The sequence below is a fragment of the Bos taurus genome, chromosome 22 (genome assembly GCF_002263795.3).
Source record: "Bos taurus isolate L1 Dominette 01449 registration number 42190680 breed Hereford chromosome 22, ARS-UCD2.0, whole genome shotgun sequence".
NCBI classification, from domain to species: Eukaryota; Metazoa; Chordata; class Mammalia; order Artiodactyla; family Bovidae; genus Bos; species Bos taurus.
This window is the reverse complement of record NC_037349.1, coordinates 53,413,344-53,431,986: the sequence shown is the minus strand read 5'-3', so window position 1 is coordinate 53,431,986 and position 18,643 is coordinate 53,413,344. Positions and strand designations below refer to the sequence as shown.

The 18,643-nt window shown below is 49.1% G+C and overlaps 1 protein-coding gene across 2 annotated transcripts; it reads left to right on the top strand.

The window, feature by feature from the left end:
- Positions 1-468: 468 nt before the first annotated feature.
- On the top strand, positions 469-18,643 carry CCR9 (C-C motif chemokine receptor 9). 2 transcript variants are annotated; one of them, XM_005223069.5, is made up of 3 exons: positions 469-826; positions 7,472-7,516; positions 14,379-18,643. In XM_005223069.5, exons 2-3 carry the CDS (start codon positions 7,496-7,498, stop codon positions 15,459-15,461), a joined length of 1,104 nt encoding a protein of 367 aa, XP_005223126.2. In that variant the 5' UTR covers positions 469-826; positions 7,472-7,495; the 3' UTR covers positions 15,462-18,643.

Here is an 18,643-nt window from a genome sequence, read left to right as displayed (position 1 = left end):
TGCCGTGTACCACGGTAGCCACGGCCACACACGGCTGTCAAGCACCCGAACTGTGGCTACTGTGACTCAGGAACTAGTCACATTGTGATTGATTTGAATTTAAACAGGCAGACGTGGCTAGTAGCTATGGTACCATAGTAGCTGTATGGGTTTAGGTACATCTAAGGTCTAATGGGTCACTCTGTGATGCCCAGGGCAGGGGGTAGGGGTGATCATCACCCCCTCACAGGCCTGTCCAGACAATGAGACCTTATAAAGATACACTTGGGCCAGCTTGATCCCTCTCGATGGGACTCTCCACCTCCCCATCCCCTGAAAGGAGTCACGCTGTCTAGGAAAAGAAATGGCTGTCAGATGATCGGCTTGTCTGAGCATCTTCAGAGAAGACAGTTTTCCCTTAGACCAGCACTTCTTGGCTTTTCAGTTCTGTTTGCACATTACCGACTCTGCTGATTGCTGGAAGCTGCAGCTGGTGACTCCCTCTCCCCACCCTCCTGGCCACCCCACCAGTGATAACTCAGGCAGGGGTGGCCTGGCTTCCTTTCTGGTAGGTAGCAGCCTGCTCAGAGCTCACAGAAGGCTTGCCCCTCGTCCCAGGCAAAGAGCAAGCCAGGCCCTTCCCCAGAGCTGGCGGGGCCGCCTCCTCCCAGAGCCTCACTCGCTGCCCTCCCCCGTGAGTATCACCTTCTTCCTCCTCCCCATCCCAGGGGCGCTGGGTCCTCAGTTGTGTGCTGACACGAAGGCTTCTAAAACCCACTCGCTTGCTCAGTGGCCTTGAGCACCAGGTACTTGGCTAGAAGCTGCCAGGGAGGCAGAGGTGAATCAGGTGGGTGCCTTGCCCAGGCTTCCAGGGTGAGTAATAAGACTGCCTCCCACCCACACGTGTGAGGCTCGGGTTCAAGACAGTCTGTTCAGTGATCTGTTCCTTGAAGGAGGGAGAAGCAAGAGTGGGGGACGTGTGACAAGAAGGTGGGCCGGGGCTGGGAAAGTGAAGCCCCGATGAGGTCCCTGGGTCTGAGGGGCTGTCCCAGGGAAAGTGTGTTATTGGCAGCATTCTCTGTAGCAACGAAAAACTGGAAACGAGTGAACTCTGCACCAAGAGGTGACTGGTTAAATGAATCATATAGAATCCAGAGAGTGGAACACTTGGCAGCCCCTCAATCTGGTGACATAACTTCACACTGAACTGGCATTAAAAGTGGTCCGTGAGAGACTGTTAACTAGACAGCAAGACAGAAAACGCTTTGGGTAGTCTGATTTCCTTTCCTTCACGGGTTATGTGTGTATGTGGGATTGTGTTAGAATGTCTAAAAGACCGCATCTCAGAAGATTAACACTGGCCATCCTAGGAAAGGGGTGTTTGGGGAGATTTTATTTTCTTCATTATATATGCTTGCTTTGGGGGATTATTTTTTCTTCATTGTGAATACAGTCCTTTACAATCAGATAAAAGTAAAGCTGCTCTATTATAAGTGACTCCTCACTGACTACTGCTTTGTCCTGTCAACATACTTGTCCTCATCAGCTCTTAGCTGGCTGTGGCCCCTTGGACCCTCTGTGGGTGGGCAGCTGCTGGGTCCGGGGCTGGGATGTGGAACAGTCACCAGTGGGCGAGGCCTGCTCCTCCCTCCCCTCATCCAACAAACCCAAGTTCACCTGCCATTTTAGCATCCGGCATCTGACAGCCTATTTGTACAAATATCTGTCCATCTGCTCTGAAGCCCCCTCACATGCCCCTCACTCACAGCCCCTGGGCCCAGTGCAGTGCCTGCCCGGCGAGGGGTGGGCGCCTCACCCAGGCTGGGGGAACAGAGAGAGTCTGCACAGGGACAGCTCAGAGTCCCTGCGGTCATGCAACGTGAGAAAGCAGAGCTTCCAAACAAAAACAAAACGCAAGAGGTGATTCAACTTCTGTGTGGCAAGTTGGACAAAGATCAAAGTCAGGACCTGCCTTCCTGACTCACTTTAGTACGGTATCCAGTTTACTGGGGCTACTATGAGTAACACCATGCGGATTTTCACACTGGTTGCCTTGAAGGACAGCAGAGACTAGAAAAACGATAGATATTAGTGGATCCCAGGCTAAGTTTTCTAATAGGCACTTTCCACTCTTGGATACGAGCAGCTCCCTGCTCCTCAGGACCCGGCACATACTTGCTGCTTTCCGGCATTCACACCTCTGTGGATATCTCTTACATTTCCCTGACCTGGAGTCATGTCTTCTCCCATCACTGAACGCCCGTATGCTCTTCAGCCTACATGTGTGCGCGCTAAGTTCTTTCTGTTGTGTCTGACTCTTTGCGACCCCATGCACTGTAGCCCACCAGGTTCCTCTGTCCACAGGAATCTCCAGGCAAGAATCCTGGAGAGGGCTGCCATGCCTTTCTCTAGGGGTCTTTCCGAGGCAGGGATCGAACCTAGGTCTCCTGTGTCTTCTGCATTGGCAGGTGGGTTCTCTACCACTAGCACCACCCGGGAAGCCCTCTTCAGCCTACAAGAGCCAGCAAAATTGTTGCCTTCTCAATGAAGCCCTCCTGGATTTTCTCCAGTGCTAGGGACTCGGCTTCCTTCTCCCAATTCCAAAATCATCTCCTAGCATTTCCCATCTTTGGTATTTGCAGCCATGATGTATCCACTGTACTTGAGTGTGAGCTTCTTGAAGACATGGATCATGTCTTGCACAGTATTTAAGCCAAGAAAGTGTATCCGGTGTCCAGGTACATTGTGTAAGTTAGCTGTGGGGTGAAGCCTGCTTCCTCATCATTGCAGAGTTCTCTGCATCCCGCTAAGAGCCTTAAAGCACAGCACTGCACTTGACCCTGGAAACAAGCCTCTAGAGTAGGTTGGGTGATCACGTCCATTTTACAGACAAGGAAACCAAGGCTAGGGGAGGGCAGGTCGCTCCTTGCTAAGGTCCCACAGGCAGCAAAGGAGGGGCCAAGGAGCAGATGGGGGCCGGTGTGCTCCCCCGCCTCACTCCCCCGGGAGTCAACAGACAAGCAGGCTTTGTAGACGGGGTGGCTCACGCACCCCAGCGCGGCCTCGTGGAGCGGCGGGGGAGACCCGGGGGCCACTGAGCCCAGCCCTCATGTTCTCCCAACAGACGGCAGAGAGGTCCCTTGCTTTTGGTGTGTTTTGTCACTTGCGGGTTTTCCCCTTCTGTTTTTCTCTCCTTCTCAGGGGTCAGAAGAAAATGAAAGCAAGCTCTGACACTTGTGCAGTCTGTGGAATAACACAGACGAAAACTATGTGATACAGGGCAGGAGGAGCAGATGAAAAGGCTCGGGGCGGCGGGGGCGGGGGGGGGTCTTTAGGTGGGGGGGTCTAGGGAGGAATATTTTTCATTTTCCGTTTCACCCCTGGGCTCTCTCCAAATCTTCTATGAGCCCAAAGCACCTTTATAACGGAAGGAAGATAAACCTTTTCAGAGAGCCAGTGCAGGATTCCCAAGTGGCCAATAGTAGACGCAGTGAATTTACTTGCTAGATTTCTTCTTCCAGGGTTAGGAGGAGACGAGTTCCTCCTATGGACAACTTTTGCAAACAGGTGTACAGGACGGAAGAGCGCTGGGGCTTATTTTTTCCTTTTTTTTAAGCTGACAAGTTATTTTTAAGATAGCCCTTAAAATAAAATGTTGTACACAAAGTAGAATATGTAAATAGGTTACAAAACCTAAAGGAAAACAACATCCTTGTTTAATTTCCTTCCAGAAAACACTTCAGTACTGACAGCTATCAAGTGTATAACCTTTTATATATTTTTTAAAAGATCATGCATCATAATCTACATTTTGCATGTGTATACCTAAAAATCTTGGTGACCTCCTTGCATCAGTGTGAGGTCTGATTTATTCTATTTATTGGCTACATGCGGTTTACTGAATGAGTGTATCAGAATATTACCTACTGCTGACCCATAGGTTGCCTTTAGTTTTTTTGATTCTGGGGGGGCGGGGAGACAACATATAGGATCTTGTGTGTTAGTCACTCGGTTGTTTCTGACTCTTTTTGATCCCATGAACTATAGCTGACCAGGCTCCTCTGTCCACGGGATTCTCCAGGCAAGAATACTGGAGTGGGTAGCCATTCCCTTCTCCAGGGAATCTTCCTGACCCAGAAATCGAACCTGGGTCTCCTGCATTGCAGGTGAACTCTTTACCATCAGAGCCACCAGGGAAGCGCATTCATGTACCTTTATGTTCTTTTGTGTGAGTACTAGAAGGGCGTGTTCCCAGCAGATGAACAGCTGAGTCAGAGCTGCTGTGCTCTGTATGTTTCGACAGACACGGTTTAATCCTCCGAAAAAGTCACACAAATTTACTCTCCCCACTGCTGTGTGGAGGCCTTGCCCTCAAACTCTCACCAGCATCATTACCATCAATCCTTATTTTCAACCTGTAACTAGCTAAAACCAAATCCATTCTTTATTCTTCATGTGGCCTCCTCCTTTGGGAATTTGTTTTCTCAGATATTATCTGGCTAATATTTAGTCTTTTTGTGCAAGTTAAAAGGAGGCGACATGGGATGGCAAAGAGTCTGGGGCTACATAGATACTAGAAATATATGAAGTGTTTTCTAACAAATGTCTTATAAACTATCTCCCTCTTCCCCAAGATGTATTAAAGTTAAATTAGATGAGTTGAGATTTTTCCATCTTAACTAGGCAAATTTTTACAAAGATTTGTTTCAGAGCATAAGAGAAAAAAAATCATAAAGTCAATGGGGCAATTTGTCATTTGGGGGGAGATTCTTTGAGACGAAGTAAATTTCTTATCAAATGCTCACCTGCTAATCTCACCATCCATTGGTGATTTTCTAATCACAGTAATCCTCTGTACTTATTAGTCGGCACCATAAGGAGAGCTCAGTTTTCTCATTTATTTTTCTCAGTATGGATCCACGGATCCTGATTTATTTGAATGTGCTATAATGACTGCCATCATTATTTAATTTGATGCTCAAATTGCCTCAGATTTGGCTAGTGGAACCCTATCAAGTTGGTGCCTCTGTCCTTTGACAAGCCCTCAATGCCTTTAAACACTTTCTTTCTGGGTTAAAAATCAGTCCCAAGTTCATTTTACAGTTTCCCTGCCCTCACTCTGGAATCAGGCATTTCTCCATGGGGTCCTGGTTCCTTGTCAGGAAGAAAGGTTTTTAGAAACCAAGACCTGGGCACCCAATGGTCATTATATGGTGTGTCCTTGCTTTCACAGCAAGGACTCGCAGCAGAGTCAGGAAATAAGCTAAAACACATAACAACTGTGGCACAGCAGGTCAAGACTCCACCTGCGATGCAGGAGATGCAGGAGACGTGGGTTTGATTCCGGGGTCAGGAAGATCCCCTGGAGGAGGAGGAAACGGCAAACCACTCTGGTATTCATTCTTGCCTGCAGAATCCCACAGAGGAATTTGGCGGGCTACAGTCTACGGGGTCGCAAAAGAGAGTCGGCCACGACTGAAGTGACCGAACAAAACACACTGACACAAACTTATCTGTATCTATTTATCAATCGATTGACTGATCTATCAAACATTATCTGCTTAATCTCTTCTAACCCTAAAAGCCATGAGTTCATACTGAGCCCTCGATTCCCACCGAACAGCCCAAGGCACTTCAAGGCACTTTGGAGGAGCTACTGGCAGGAAGGCTACAAGGAGGAAGTTCTGGGTGTCTTTCCCCCGCCTGCTAACGGCCCGATATGACTCTGAAGAGGGACAGAAACAAGAAGTGTTCATCAGATCTTGCTGTTTTTCCTTTCTTTACTTTAACCACTTTACTGAGATCCAGCTACCAGCTCTGCAAATGTCTGAAGCACAGAGCCCAAGTTCTGACATTCGTGCACCCCCGTGAGATCACCACACTATCATTCCAGTGAGCACAGCGCTCACCCCAGAGGCTCCTTGGCCTGCTCTTGTCCCTTCCTGTCCCTTGCCCTGCCCTGCCCTTCTCTCTCTCTCCAGGAAATCACCGATCTGCTTTCTGTCACTATTGATTAGCTCCCATTTCCTAGAATTTTACACAAGTGGAATCACACAGTATGTACTTTTTTCAGGTTATTTTGAAATTTATCCACATTGCTGTGTGTATCAGCAGCTGTTTCAAATTCACTGTATGGATACTCTACCATGACCTATTCACTCTATTTGAAGGACAGTTGAGCTGTTTCCAGTAGCTGGCTATTACAAACAAAGCTGCCATGAACATTCATATGTCAGTCTTTGCGTGGATATAAGCTTGCGTTCTTCTTAGGCAGATACCACATGGTGGGTGTAACGGGTTTCCGTAGTGGCTATCCCACATGGTATGTTGCTCTTTTTCTTTGAATTGGAGTATGGTTGCTTTACGGTGCTGTGCTTGTTCCTGCTGTACAGCAAAGTGAATCCGTCGATACATACACATCCACTCTTTTTTTAGATTGCCTTCCCATTTAGGTCACCAAGAGCGTGGAGTAGAGTTCCCTGTGCTGTACAGTAGTTCTCTCTAGTTCTTGTCTATTTTATACATAGTCGTGTATCTTTGTCAGTCTCAATCTCCCAAGTCACATGCTATGTTTTTAAAACAACTACACTCTTAGGAAAGCACAGAGAGTCACGAGGCTGTGTTATGAAAACAAGAATAAAAATAGCCCAACAGGTTACAGTTGGATGTATGAGGGGAAAATTTCCTTCCAGAAGCTTGGGGTGTGGGCTGAACATGTTTCTTGGAAACACACTCACTGAAGGTGTATGAAGAAAGAAATGCCCCACTCAGGCACAGACCCTTCCTTGAAAGGAACCAAGCTGTTGTTTGCTTGGCCACAGAGGTGTGGGTTTTGCAGAGATTCGAAACACAAGAAAACGACAGCGGAGATTTGTCTCAGTTAGTTTGGAGGCCCTCTGCATGAGACAACTATGTTTTCTTTGGTAAAGAAATGCAGGACTTCCTTTTCCTGCTGAAGTCAAGGTAGAGCAAACAGGCCCCAAATTTGTAAACTGAGCGCGCAGGGAGGTGTTGGGGTGCTGGGCCCTTCCTGGTGAGGGACTCTGATGCTGGCAGAGGCCACCTCACCCTGGGGTTCCTGCCTCCTGGTTGCCGAGGGGCCCCTCCAGCAGTCAGCTGGAGCTGTCCTGCTGTCCTCAGGGGACACTTGGTGGATAAAATTGGAGTAGCGGCGCCTGGTAGAGAAGCTGAGTTATGAGAAGAAGGGTTAAGGTAAAAAGGACGCGCTGGGAAGACATCAAAGCCCCCAAGTGCTCTCAAAGGAGAAATTTCTTTCAACTCTGGGTTAACAACCTAGATGACTGCGAAATCTAGACTTGACTTGAAATCTATTTAACTCAGCATCAGTATAACATGGATTCTAACTCTAGCTTGGCATTTTTTTTTTGTTCATGAGAACAAACAAATTAAATGCTTCATCTCCATCTCTCGGAACTTGCTCCTGTTCAGTCAAAAGCCAGTCCTCGTTCTGATTTTTGCCCTCTCTTTCTAGAGGCAAGTCTGAGTCTGACCCATCATGGTCCCCACAGAAGCCACAGTGAGTATGGCCACATCCTTGGGCTCCTTGAAATACACTGCATTTGGGGCCTCGTTTCGGGGAGTGGGAAGGGCTCCATTGTGGGGGAAGGAGTGCTCTGTGGTTTCCCAGGACAAGAGTTCTGCTGAGCGATGCTCCAGACAGCTGGTCAGTGCCCAGCACAGAGGGCTGTGCAGACACGAAGCTCTGGAAGAGCTCTGCGGTATGTGTGTGGGGGGCGGGGGGCAGAGGAGAAGGCTGGTTCAGGTTTTACTCATAGGTGAGGGTTTTATGATCTTTACAAGGTGCTTAGTCTCATGTGTCGGTTCTGAAACTCAGACAAAAGAGGGCAAGGGAGAATTCATTTGCTTTTAAAAGACCCATGGTGGGCATGTTAGTCGTGTTTCTTATCAAACATTATAGTCTTTACAAAAAAGCAAATAATGATATATATTTCTCTGAAAGAGGCTAATAGAAATCAGTGAGTACAGCTATGATCCAGAGAATCATTCATGATTTTATAGCCAAATATAATTAATTATAGAATCAAAATTCCTATGCTTTACTTATATTAAATGCTCACAAAAATACCTAAGGATTTTAATTTTGCTTTCTCAAAGGGAGAATCTGGGTTTTACACATAGGTATTGAAGTCAAACATTCTTAGTGGAGTTGACAAATGTCCTCCATGCTGTAGGTTCCCCCCACCTATGGAGAGTGGTGGTTGCCACCACTGACATCAAGTAAGTTATTTATCACATGCTGATGATCTTTAGCATTGCATATCTCATCATGTTTCCCGTAACAACAACAGCAATACCAAAAAGACGATTATTTTGGGCCTGCTGAAGTAACAAGGTGTGTGTAAGTCACTTCAGTTGTGTTTGACTCTTTGCAACCCTAGGGACTGCAGCCTGCCAGGCTCCTCTGTCCGTGGGATTCTCCAGGCTAGGGCCTGGGGCTGCCATGCCTCCTTTAGGTGATCTTCCTGACCCAGGGATTGAACCGAGTCTCTTACGTCTCCTGCACTGGCAGGCAGGTTCTTTACTAGCACCACCTGGAAAGCTGAAGTAACAAAATAAGTCTCTATTTTTCTGACCAAAATTAGAACCGTAGTTTCTCCTGAAACAGAATCTGCTCTTTATCCCCGATGCTGGAAACAGGGCTCATAACATCAGTCATTCGGTTTTATCATTTGGGATCTTGGGAAAATATCCAAACGTTGCAAGGCAGCCCCAGAAAGGAAGAAAATGCACTCAGATAATGACCTTTTGTGATCAAGAGGTGTCCAGCACCACCTACACGGGGACAAGCTGTGACCTCTGTGGCTATGAGCTTGGTCAACAGCCGTGACTTTCCTGGGGCCACTCTTCTGAGGACCGGCCGTGTTCCAGTCACCACCCAGGGTGCCGTGTTCCTCACAGTAAAGGCGGAGCCACGCTAACAGATGAGGAAAGCGACGCTGGGGGAGGGACGGAGGGTTCAAGGTCAAATGGCTCAAAGAAGAGGAGCGCTGGGGGCAGTCAGGTCCCGGCTTCCCGGGCTCCTCCCTGAAGCCGAGTGTCCACACGGCTCGCTGGCTGAAAGCCTCCCCTCCTCGAAGGGGGGACCTGCCCACTCCCACCAGTCCAAGTCCCTCCCTGCCTGTCTCCCTCCTCTTCCCTCCCGGGCTCTCTCTTCTCTCCAGGTGCCCATCCTGGTATAAGGAGCAGGGAAGGATATGGCCTTGGCCCTGCACAGTGGCCTTTCCCCAGAGGTGCCTGGAGCTGGGGGAGGGTATCCTGAGACAAGACTCGGGAGGGAGGCCTCGGAAAGTCGGGGGAAGATGGAGTCCAGGAGCTGTAGCATCTTCAATGCCTGGGCCGCAGCTTCTGGGCCAAGGGCTCCCAAGGGGAGGAAGACACACCTGCACGGCCTCGGGAGCCGGGTCCTTTCGGGTACAGCGCCTGGTGGCAGGCACTGGCAGGCAGGGCAGGCCCCTTATCTGCTGTGCACTGAGGTTTGCCCCCAGCAAAAGGCAGTTCCCGGCTGCCCTGGGCAGAGGAAGCCACAGGGCATCCTCTGGTGCCCACAGTCTTTCCGGGATGGGTGGGGGGAGGATGCAGGTGGGGGATCTGACAGCCACTCAGCTCAGGTGCCGGGACTCAGACACTGAGGCTCAGGCTTGGTGTGGCCACTGTAGCTACGGTTTCTCCAGCAGTCATGTACAGACATGAGCGTTGGACCATAAAGAAGGCTGAGCAACAAAGAAATGATGCTTTTGGATTGTGGTGCTGGAGAAGACTCTTCAGAGAGTCCCCTGGACAGCAAGGAGATCAGACCAATCCATCCTAAAGGAAATCAACCATGAATATTCACTGGAAGGACTGATGCTGAAGCTAAAGCTCCAATACTTTGGCCACCTGATGCAAAGAGTCAACTCATTAGAAAAGACTCTGATGCTGGGAAAGATTGAGGGCTGGAGGAGAAGGGGGCAGCAGAGGATGAGATGGTTGGATGGTATCACCTACTCAACGGGCACGAGTTTGAGAAAACTCCAGGAGACAGTGAAGGACAGAGGAGCCTGGCAAAAGTCAGACATGAGTTAGTGACTGAACAACACAACAAGTACACGTGACAGCATCAGAAGGTGGAGAGCAAGGTGCCAGGCCTGCAGGGATCAGAAGGTGGAGAGAAGGTGCCGGGCCTGCAGGGATCAGAAGGTGGAGAGAAGGTGCCGGGCCTGCAGGGATCAGAAGGTGGAGAGAAGGTGCCGGGCCTGCAGGGATCAGAAGGTGGAGAGAAGGTGCCGGGCCTGCAGGGATCAGAAGGTGGAGAGAAGGTGCCGGGCCTGCAGGGATCAGAAGGTGGAGAGAAGGTGCCGGGCCTGCAGGGATCAGAAGGTGGAGAGAAGGTGCCGGGCCTGCAGGGATCAGAAGGTGGAGAGCAAGGTGCTGGGTCTGCAGGGCTTACAAGTGCCCCAGCTTGGGGCTGCGGGGCAGGGCGCTGGCTCTGGCCTTGACCATTCCCCAGGGGTGAGGCTTTGGGCCAGAACCTTCTGTTCCTTGGGTCTGTCTCCTCTATAGTGAAAGTCACTCAGTCGTGTCCAACTCTGCAACCCCACGGACTATACGGTCTATGGAATTCTCCAGGCCAGAATACTGGAGTGGGTAGCCTTTCCCTTCTCCAGGGGATCGTTCCAACCCAGGTATCGAACCCAGGTCTCCCACATTGCAGGTGGATTCTTTACCAGTTAAACCACAAGGGAAGCCCAAGAATACTGGTGTGGGTAGCCTATCCTTCTTCAGCAGATCTTCCCGACCCAGGAATCAAACTTAAGTCTCCTGCATAGCAGGCAGATTCTTTACCAACTGAGCTATCAGGGAAGCCCTCCTCTATAAGATGGTCTCTAACATCTGAAAATCATTCTAAAACCTGTTGAGCCTCTAAAAGCTCTGTCCGGGACAGAAACCAAAGCCTACGTGAGCAGAAGGTGGCCCACACCGCTGAGTTGCAGGCCAGCCCCTGGGCATGCTGTGAGACAGTCTCTCATTTACTTAGATCTGTGACTATCAGGCACTTCTCTTCTTGATCAAAATTCTAAAAATCATCCGAATGATATAAATACTCCAATTAAGTAGCCCCCTGGGAATAACAGAACCATCCTACGATACTGCCCTATCTAGGGCCCCTCTGTGCTGTGGAGTTCAGGACCCCGCATGCAGGCAGACCACCCCCCCCCCCCCCCCCCCCCGTTCCATGACAGGTGAGTCCAGGACCTTTCTCATGGTTCGCTCCACTTCTGTTACCATCACTGACAAGAACACTGACCTTTGGAAGTGGCTTCCTTGCCTGGCGTGTACTCTGGGCTTAGTAAACACTTGCTGAACGAGTGAACAAATCACGTTATTCATCACCAACGAACAAGAAATAAAGAGCTGTTTCTCAAGCTTAAGGTGAGCATGCTGACCTCTTAGTCAGTCAAGGAATAAGATGGTGGGATCTTCACACAAACACCATCCATCCTGGCCAGGTCTGGGCCCACCCACCCCCACGGATTGCTGCTCCTCACAATGGGAGAAGATTCTAGATCTGGCTCAGACCACTGCTCATGGGGGACCACAGGCTGTGAGCAGTGGTCTAGTTGGTGACGATGTCACGTTTTTAAAAGGGTCTAAGAACAACACAGTTTGCTAAGAAATGCTTCAAGGGAAACCTTGGGAAAGAGAACTTCTAGACATTCCAGTAAGATGTGGAAGAGAATGGTTAGCCCTGTCAGAGAAAGACTGGGCACTTCCCAGCAGTAATGACACCCTGTTTCACTCTGTCCCCACGGCCCCTGTCATGTTCCATAAGAGGCATGAGGCAGTTACTGAGTGCATACAACAGAAGAGAAAGGACATACGTTCAAACAGGGTCAGAGCAAACTGACAGAACAGTGAAAAAACAGGAAGACTTAGAACTTGCGTTTTCAGCCTAAAACTGAGCTGTCCCACGCGGTAGCCACGAGTCACGTAGGGACTGTAAGCACTTGACATGTGGTCACTCCGACTAAGATGTCCCTTGATTGCAAAATGCACTTAGTCCAAACATAGTCTATGCAACAAAAGGATGTGGAATATCTTGATAACTTTTACACTGCTTGAAAGAAAGTGAAAGTGAAGTCGCTCAGTTGTGTCCGACTCTTTGCAACCCCATGGACTGTAGTCTACCAGGTTCCTCTGTCCATGGGATTTTCCAGGCTACTGGAGTGGGTTGCCATTTCCTTCTCCAGGGGATCTTCCCGACCCAGGGACTGAACCCGGGTCTCCTGCATTGAAGGCAGGCACTTTACTGTCTGAGCCACCAGGGAAGTCATTGCTTACATAACGAAATAATATTTTAGACATGCTAGGTTTCATAAAACACATTATTAAGGTGAGACCCACCTATTTCTTTTGACTTCACTTGGCTACTAGAAAACGCAAAATTAAGGAAGTTGCCTTATATTCCTATTAGGCAGCACTGGTCAAAGGGTTTTACTTGGTTACTATACTTGGGCTACCAGTTTGACTGAGCTTCCCAATTACAAAGGGAATCCTCATCAGTCACAGAATTCATATGGTTCATGAGTTAAAAAAAACTCTCACCTGTTCTTCAGGAAATACGAAAGCCTTGCTTCACATCTTTTATATGTAAATGCCAAATGCACGTCTGAGCTAGGTCTTGATGAGTGGCCACAGAGCTAGACCAAAACGCCCTTGGAGGTGGGGTGCACAGCGAGCTCTTTAGAAGCCACCTCGACACAGTCCCCGGGATAAACTCAGGGCAGCTTGTGGGACATCACTCAACCCAGTGCTCAGCCAGGGGGCTCCAGTGCGTGCTCTTGGATGGAAAGTGAGTGGGAAATGAGTGGATTTCAGATCCTTACAGTGATCTCTCTAGGTCTTATTCTGACCCAGACCTGAGAACAGCCTTTGTGGGTGGCTTCTCCAGCAAGAGCAGTGTCTCCAGGGCTCAGAGAGCAGAGAGGACAGAAGAAATGGCTTGGCCACTTCAGAATTCCTTCTGGAAGCCAGCTGCCCCTCATCTGGAAGAGGGGCCCACCCCTACCTGGAAGGTCCAGGATTAAATGCATGCACATCCTGTACTCCACACAAGGTCTGGCACGCACTCGGGGCTCTGACAGTAGGGAAGCAAATAAGTTGGTAAATAACTGCCATTTATATTTGCAGGGAGATTTTCAGAGGATCCTGTGCCTGAGATGCAAAGGGCGTTTGCCCATCAGTCATGGACAAAGCTATGAGTACAAGTCTTGACACAGGTGGACAGGTGTGTCCAGGCTTCCCCTAGCCTAGGACACGAACTCTTCCTCTGTCACTCATAAAGGTGGCCAGCACTCCGATCCTGTAAGGATATACAGGCTGGCCTTGTGGTCTTGATGAAATTCATTCAATTCCAGGCTTTCTACGTGCGAATTCAATCACTCTGAAAATACGCCTGGAGAGTCCTTAGCTGTATCGAAGGGTGTGTGTGCATGCGTGCTTGTGTGCACACTGTGAGGGTGTGAGCGCAGGTGTCTGAATGCGTGCATGTGTGTGCGGGTTGTGTCCATGTGGATATGTATGTGTATTCGTGTGGGCATGCTTGTGTGCATGTGTGTCTGTAAACGTGTGTGCATGTGTGTCTGTAAACGTGAGGGCTTGTGAGGGCTGGCTGCATGGGTGGGTGGCACAGGGCCTCATGCTTAGAAGTGTTACTTGCTTGATTTAATGCTCTGCTGTCTTGAAATTCATAACAAATTCTCAACAAGGGACCCTGAAATCACGCAACCTGTGTTGTTTCCTGTGTATGTCCATGTGCGTGAGGGTGTATACATAAGCGTGTGTGTTCATGTGCGTGCACACGTGTAAGCGGGTACGTGTGTGACTGTTGCTACTCAAGAGAGGATCCATAGCTTTCAAAGGATTCAGGGGAATCTGGACCCAGAGAAGTGTGAAAGCCTCTGAGGACCTTTTAGGGAGCGCAGAGTAGACAGGAGAAGGAACAATCAGACTCGTTCACTTAGTTGGATAAGTTCGCCCACCAGTGGCCCTGAGACCCTCCTTCCATCCCGATGGAGCACCTGTCAAGTGGCCTGTGACTGTTCCTTTGCTTGTGTGTCTCGTCCCAGAGGAGGAAAGTTCCACGAGAGTGGGAACCATACCTGACTCTTCAGCACCTGCTTAATAAACATTTGTTGAATAAATAAATCATTTACAGTCTAAGCAGATGCTCTTGGAATTCCTACTTCCTACACACACACTTCTTCTGCCTTCTCACAGCCTTTTGGGGTTCGAAGGCTCAAGGGCTTCGTGCCTTTGCCATCAGACAGAACCTCCAAAAGCCAGCCCTTGACCCAGTGTCGCCCTGTGTCTCCTTGCAGAGCCTAATCCCTAACCTGTCAGATGACTACGGCTACGATGGCACGCTGCCCATGGAGTACGACGGCAACTTCACGGACTACTTCTGTGAGAAAAGCCACGTCAGGCAGTTTGCGGGCCACTTCCTCCCACCCCTGTACTGGCTCGTGTTCATCGTGGGCGGCGTGGGCAACAGCCTCGTCATCCTGGTCTACTGGTACTGCACGAGAGTGAAGACCATGACCGACATGTTCCTTCTCAACTTGGCCATCGCTGACCTTCTCTTTCTCGCCACGCTGCCCTTCTGGGCCATTGCCGCCGCGGACCAGTGGAAATTCCAGACCTTTATGTGCAAGGTGGTCAACAGTATGTATAAGATGAACTTCTACAGCTGCGTGCTGCTCATCATGTGCATCAGCGTGGACAGGTACATCGCCATCGCGCAGGCCATGAGGGCGCAGATGTGGAGGCAGAAAAGGCTCCTGTACAGCAAGATGGTCTGCTTTACCATCTGGGTGACGGCGGCCGCGCTCTGCCTCCCAGAACTCCTGTACAGCCAAGTCAAGGAGGAACACGGCATTGCTATCTGCACCATGGTCTACTCCAGCGACGACAGTACCAAACTCAAGTCGGCTGTCTTGACCCTGAAGGTCATCCTGGGCTTCTTCCTCCCCTTTGTGGTCATGGCTTGCTGCTACACCATCATCATCCACACCCTGATCCAGGCCAAGAAGTCCTCCAAGCACAAGGCCCTGAAGGTGACCATCACGGTGCTCACCGTCTTCGTCCTGTCTCAGTTCCCCCACAACTGCGTCCTGCTGGTGCAGACCATCGATGCCTACGCCATGTTCATCTCCAGCTGCGCCCTCTCCATCAAAATTGACATCTGCTTCCAGGTCACTCAGACCGTGGCCTTTTTCCACAGTTGCCTGAACCCTGTTCTCTACGTTTTTGTGGGTGAGAGGTTCCGCCGGGATCTTGTGAAGACCCTGAAGAACCTGGGCTGCATCAGCCAGGCTCAGTGGGTTTCGTTCACGAGGAGAGAGGGAAGCCTGAAGCTGTCATCTATGCTGCTGGAGACAACCTCGGGGGCTCTCTCCTTCTGAGGCGGCTTCTCTGAGGTGGGCGGTCCTTTTGGAAGGGTCCAGAAATTCAGACACAGCTTCCCTTCCTGACAGGCCAGAGGGAAAGTGGAGAGGGAGAAGGAGTGAGAAGAGGGAAATAGAAAACTCAGAAAGGGATGAATTTGAATAGCATTATTACTTTTGGTCAGGATTTGCCAAGTTGGACTCTTTAAAACTGACTGGCCATCCCAGGAGACTGCTGCCTGGCTCCTGGCTGCAAAGCCTGTGGTTTTCGGAGGAGGATTAATGAACGACAGACACCGCAGGCCTCCGTGGCTTTGCCACTTGCCTGAGCATTAATGCAGCTGAGCTCTGGAGGAGGCGTTTGATTTCTCGGAGCCCTGGGAATCACTGTGGCTTCATCTCTTCCAAAAGAAGACACAGAAGCATCGGCCATTGCCACAGTCCACGAATGCACAAGGCTTCATGAAAGTTTCTGTCTTTGGAGAATTTCTGCTCTGGTTTTGGGGGCTGATACCCTTGGCAGGTGTTGATCTAGATCCTTCCAAGCAACCTCAGATCCAATTCCCTTCTGCTCTCCTTGATCTCTTTGGGGCCAGTGAGGGTCCTTGTTCCTGTTCTGAAACTATCTGCAGCACTGGTCAGTGAGCCTTTGGGCAATTGACCGTATGAGCATGTCACCTGAATTCTGCTGGCTACCAACCCACGTCTTCTGGAGGCTCTGTGATTCCTCACCTGGCTGCCACGCTGATCTGGGCAGGATTCAGCTTGTCCCCTGGTGCCACTGAAGTGGTCTTCACAACCCGTGCAGGAAGGTTAAGAACCTGGGTTGGCGGGGACCTGGCTCCACTATGGGCTCACTCTATCGAGTGGCTGGTACGGTGGCCACTCTGTTCCCTATGCAATGGCCTGGCATATTTGTCCTCTTGTTTCTGAGGCCATTGGAAGGATATTTGCCTCCATGCTTCTCTTTTTCATATTGTATGATACTAACAGTTTTTTTTTAAAAAAGCTTTCAACTTAGAGATTAGGCTGAAAAAAAAAATGTAACTTACCTTTGTGTCTCTTTTTACTATTTGGCAAATTTATCACATTAAATATTTTCATTTATTAGAAAAGTGCTTTTTAAATGACTGTTTACAAATATCCATTACTTTTCACTTTTTTTTTTTTTACCCTGTCTCTATGTTTTAAATGTGTACAGAGATCAAACAGCCATATTAGATTATGAAGAATAAGAGACTGGGATAAGGAAATAACACTTCCAAAATACCATAAAACCATTTTGGCTGAACAGTTTCTAGTTTCTTCTCTGGGCAAACTTATCTTCCAAGTGTCTCCGGTGAGTCCATTGGTATTTCCAAAGAAGACGATCAGAACAGGACCATGAACCGTCCCAGCTTTGCCACTTGCTTCAGAGAAGGCATCTCGTTTTCCCAGTGGGCTGTGAGTTGCCGTGGTTTCAGTTCCAAGGCCATCCCTTCCAAAGGGGACACCAAAGCGCCGGACTCTACAACAGCATCCTTTTCCCCGTCCACTTCTAAACTACACGTCAGTGAGGAATACAGTGAGCAGAAAGTGGACCACAGCAAGGAGAGCAAGAGAAAACGCACAAGCCTTGCCAACCCACCCCAAGTGTGGGCAGTTGGTGGCAAACCAGCATTGGCCTGGGACCGGCAGGTCAACGTGGGTCCCAGCACAATAAGAACCACCTACAGTCAGGGGGAGGATGACCTTCGCAAGGCAATCTATGGACAGAGCTGTCCATGTGGCCACCTTTTCCAGAAGAAGACTCAGATATCCTTTGAGAAACCCAGAATAAGCAACAGGAATGGGCCAAACCTAAATAACCCTGTGCAGTTCAGTGGAAGAACTTGACTGGGTTTGGTTTATTCATCCCGTGCCCTTTTGATACTTCGGTTCTGGTACTATGTCCTGGGGGCTCCACTGGAGCTGAGGATTGGGGGAGGGATGGGAGGAGGAGGAATGAGCCACGACTGTGCTTGTTCAATCTCCTCCAGCCGAGAGTCACTTATGGGACACCATGATGGAGATTAAGTGGCAGTTCAGAGGTAGTTTGAACTGAACTACATGTTAGTTTTGCCAAAAAAGGTCCAATCAGTCAAAGTTATGGTTTTTCCAGTAGTCACATACGGATGTGAGAGTTGGACCATAAAGAAGGCCGAGGACCAAAGAACTGATGCTTTCAAATCGTGGTGCTGGAGAAAACTCTTAAGAGTCCGTTGGACTACAAGGAGATCAAACCAGTCAATCCTAAAGGAAATCAACCCTACTGATTCATTGGAAGGACTGATGCTAAAGCTCCAATACTTTGGCCACGTGATGCGAAGAGCGCACTCAGTGGAAAAGACCCTGATGCTGCGAAAGACTGAGGGCAGGAGGAGAAGGAGGCAATAGAGGATGAGATGGTTGGATGGCATCACTGACTCAATGGACGTGAGTTTGAGCAGGCTCCAGGAGATAGTGAAGGACAGGGAAGCCTGGCGTGCTGCAGTCCATGGGGTCACAAAGAGTCAGACATGACTCTGCATCTGAACAACAACAGAGGTAGATAAGGCTTTCATGGACTCTACTTCCCCCCACTCTGGTTTTTAGGAAAGGAGACGAATGCCACAAGAACCACGAAGCCTGCACTGAGCGCGATGACCACCCCTAGTTCCAAGGGCCTCCTTTAGCACCTGCCTGACTGTCCCAGTCCTACCGCAGCGTCAAAGCAGGACCAAAGACAGGCGGCAGCTGTATTATATTTTAAAGACTTTAAGTGCCCTTTGTTGCTAAATCAGGTTTAAAGGACTGCATAAATAGGACCATTTTACATTCAAATTAAACTACGTCTCAGAAGCAGATTTATCCTAAAAACATTGGAAGGACCAGCAAGGGGACACCCACTAGGACATCCATTCAACATTTCTAGAAAATACGTCTGTGAGTGCTTTCCTGAAGTAATGATAAAAGAGGACTATAATATAATTACATTTTACAGGAACTCTATAGGTCAGAAAAATCAAGAAACTGAATGAAATATATCCAAAAAGATACTGCTTTACCTATAAAAATTTTTTAAGACTAATCTCAAGTCAACACATCACAATGTGTACATTCAAAGGGGAATGTTGTTTTGATGTAAAATGTGAGATATGGATGTGAGAGTTGGACTATAAATAAAGCTGAGAACCAAAGAA